Below are 3,472 nucleotides of genomic sequence, written 5' to 3' on the forward strand. Positions count from 1 at the left end.
ATTCTGGTTGCGATAGACAAACTGGCTTAAGATCACGTTTCAAAAATTTTGTCAACTTTATCAAGGCAATATCATTTGCCAGGGAATTCACTGCATACTGAGGATGTGGAATCACTTCATCAATGGCCACGTATTCCTCATTCGCCGGAACATATATGAACTTCGGGGAACCGGCTTGATGTGTTGCGCAAAGTGCCGATGTAACAACAAACTGATCGTCGATTAGAGTTCCCATACAGTCATATTCGAGTTCAGCAGAACGATTCCTTATCAGATGAACGTATGGGAATGGTGTGTTCGTAGGAATGTGTGAGATTTCAAATGGTTGATACTTCGAATGTAAAATTCGCGACACACATTGATCATAAGCGTACGACTGGTTCGTTTGCTCTTCTAGCCAATCTACGTAGTTTGAAATTTTTGTATACACTCCAATCGATCCACTACCGCAAGCCGTTCCAAACGATGTAACTCCGACGATTAGGGAAACTTCTTGTTTGTATAGGTCGATTCTTCTTAACTCGATAGGACCGCCTGAATCACCCTGCCAAGTAGAGTAGAGTGGGGCAAGAGTACGCACTTAGTTTTCAATCGAACATGTGGCCCTTATGAAGCAAGCTTCTGCATATCAAATCAATGTCAACGATTTGTATACTCTTCCTTTATGTTACCCAGTGGAAAATATAATGAAATTAATTAAATTCGTTTTAGCAGAAGCCTTATTGCAAGACACCTCAAAAACGCACTCTTACCCCACCGGTGGGATAAGAGTGCGCATCAGGTGGGGTAAGAGTACGCACTTTTCCAATCATGCTTTTCAAGTATATATTTACACAAATAAGAATTAATAACATTTAATCGATCTTAATTGAAGAGATATTATGGAACGTTTAAAGATTACGGAACACTGAAAGGGGGAGGAGGTCCTAGAAATAAGAACTTTGAATCGAAAAAAAACATTGTTTTTTAATATACAAAAAAACTACAGAGGTAAAGATATACCAGGTCTCGATTGGCGTAAACAAAGGAATTTTCCTTAAAGGTAGTCTACCAATTACTTATCGCAAAATTTGGCCATTTTATCGCCCATCCCCTTATATTACACTTTTTATATGAATCCTCTAAAAATGTATGGATCGTCATACAAACGTCGCAAATCCTTCATAGCTAATCGTTGCGTAATTTATGAATGTTTCATTTGATCAAATGCAGTAATCATCAATATGAATTTGTGTTTTATGTTTAGGCGTAAAGCAATACCTAATAAAATTTCATTATTTCGCTTCAGTGCTTTGTCTCCTAAGTCCCAAAGGACTTCAGCTTATCCTATAAAGGCAAACTTGTAATAATTTTCGATTTCTCTCTCTTTTTCTTTGTTGTGGATCTTTACGCTTTGTAAGTAGTCTTATTTCGGTCGAAGATACGGGTTTGACATCAGAACTTGAAAGTTCATATGCGTACTCTTGCCCCACTCGTTCCTGCGTACTTTTACCCCACAGCCCCAAAATTTACCGGATTGATGTACTGCACCATAAAGTATTCTATACTATAGGTTATCGAAATGGTATAAGGTTCATTTGATTGAACGTTTATATGGTAATGATATACTAGTTGGGGAAACACAATTATTTTTAGCAAAATGATCAAAAAGTTATCTAACTTCATATCTCCCTTGTTGTTTATTCAAATCGTTCTCAATTACACATGACAATGGTTGGTCAGAATACCTGTCAAATTGATGCAGTGCTGCTAGTTCATCTTTTTTAATAACTTCAAAAAATAGAAAACGTACTCTTACCCCACGCGCACTCTTGCCCCACTCTACTCTAATGCAACGCTAGATACCGAACAGAATCCTGTGACTTAAAATTGTTTACCTCACATGTATCCATAGCGTCGTGTGATGCGCAAAATTGGCTCTCCATTATTCCGTCAGGAATACGTCTGGAAGGCAGCATCTTCTCGCATTTCTGTGGTGGTTGAAGCGTGACATAACCCTGCTGAAGGGTTGAACTGGGACCTTCTGCCAGATTCACTTCACCGAAGCCAGCAATATTGAGTGGTTCCTGGGGGATGTAACTTTCAAGCCATAGACACGCAGGAGATATTAACAAATTAAAAAACAGCGCCTCGTCTAATTCGACCAATGCAATATCATGATAGCTTTTACTGTATCGATGTAACGGATGCCTCAGGACCCGTAAAATGTTCCGTTGCTGAACCAACAAGTCATTTTCATTATCGCCCAGATCGGTGTCTCCTGCTCGCACGATAGTCGGAAGAACCCTTGAGTATAAAATCAAAAATGATTTCAATATATATGACATGATTACTTTCAGCTCTTTTAGAAATACTCATCAACGAAAACGTAACAATGTGCAGCTGTCAGTACAAACTTTTCATGAATTGTGTTACCTCCGCACAAGTACTTTATGCCGTCATTGTATACCCAACCAATTGCAACCTGCCAAAATAAAAAAGAAACAGAATAAAATATCTCAACTGTTTTCAGCACCTCACTATTGACAATTCTACACTACTCAAATAATATTATCAAATCAAAATATTCACCATGTGTCGGTATTCCCCATCATAAGCTCTCTCACCTCCGAAAACAGGTGTTCCGTCGTTTTCAGATAACGGGAGGTAATATCTGATAAGGCAATCTGTAATCAATGATGTTGGGGTTTTAACATTTTTAACTAATTGAAATGGATCGACTCCAACGTAGCAATGAATTAGCCTCATAAAATCATTAATAATTTAATGTAAGTCAAGAAAAGGTTGAGAGGACAGAACTCAGGTAGACTGGGAAATTAATGCTTTCCAATCGCGTTAGAAGCGTGAAAAGTGTGTTGACACTATGTAACGCATGGTGTTGTTAGTTTTAAATAAGAAATCACTTACCGAAAACATTGCTTCGTTTGTAATAATCTTCAGATGCAGTGCTTCCAAAAAACGATCCTGATTCAATTCCATTTACTGTGGCCATTAGAAGCACCAACAGAGTCACCAAAGTTTTCATAGTGCTGGGAGAAACTGATCTGAGAAAGACTCAAGATTATTCCATACATAAGCTAATCACATTAGTATCAAGGGCTCGTATGTTCGTTGTAGTTTTATTGATTGCAATGTGCAACACTTTTTAATTGGAAGTTAAATAATTGGAACTAGTCCCAGCTAAACAGCAGGTGATCATTACATTTGTGAAACTCGTACACATTGCGCAATGCGGATTCTTTTCGCACGTTCGCTTATTGGACCGTAAACATATTCCATTTAGTGAACGGTAACTGTATCATGATATTCAATCAGTAGAAACTATGATTGAATCGGTACTGCAATCTAACAAACGTTCCAATTCATAAACATGCATCACTCAATTTCATATACCTTGGTAAACAATAAATGAATAATTTGTACTGGAAAACAACTTGATCATTTATTCATATACTGCAGTCAGGGATCGTAA

The 3,472-nt window shown here is 37.7% G+C and overlaps 1 protein-coding gene across 1 annotated transcript; it reads right to left on the reverse strand.

The window, feature by feature from the left end:
* Positions 1-4: 4 nt before the first annotated feature.
* On the reverse strand, positions 5-3,034 carry LOC134204576 (serine protease snake-like; the record flags this gene model as incomplete). The annotated part of the gene is made up of 5 exons (XM_062679383.1): positions 2,908-3,034; positions 2,572-2,666; positions 2,355-2,464; positions 1,878-2,286; positions 5-544 (listed from the first exon to the last, which is right to left on the reverse strand). Coding segments are annotated over exons 1-5 (1,272 nt in total), but the record flags the coding sequence as incomplete, so codon positions are not given.
* Positions 3,035-3,472: the final 438 nt, after the last annotated feature.

The sequence above is a fragment of the Armigeres subalbatus genome, unplaced genomic scaffold, assembly GCF_024139115.2.
Source record: "Armigeres subalbatus isolate Guangzhou_Male unplaced genomic scaffold, GZ_Asu_2 Contig717, whole genome shotgun sequence".
In the NCBI taxonomy this organism is placed as follows: domain Eukaryota; kingdom Metazoa; phylum Arthropoda; class Insecta; order Diptera; family Culicidae; genus Armigeres; species Armigeres subalbatus.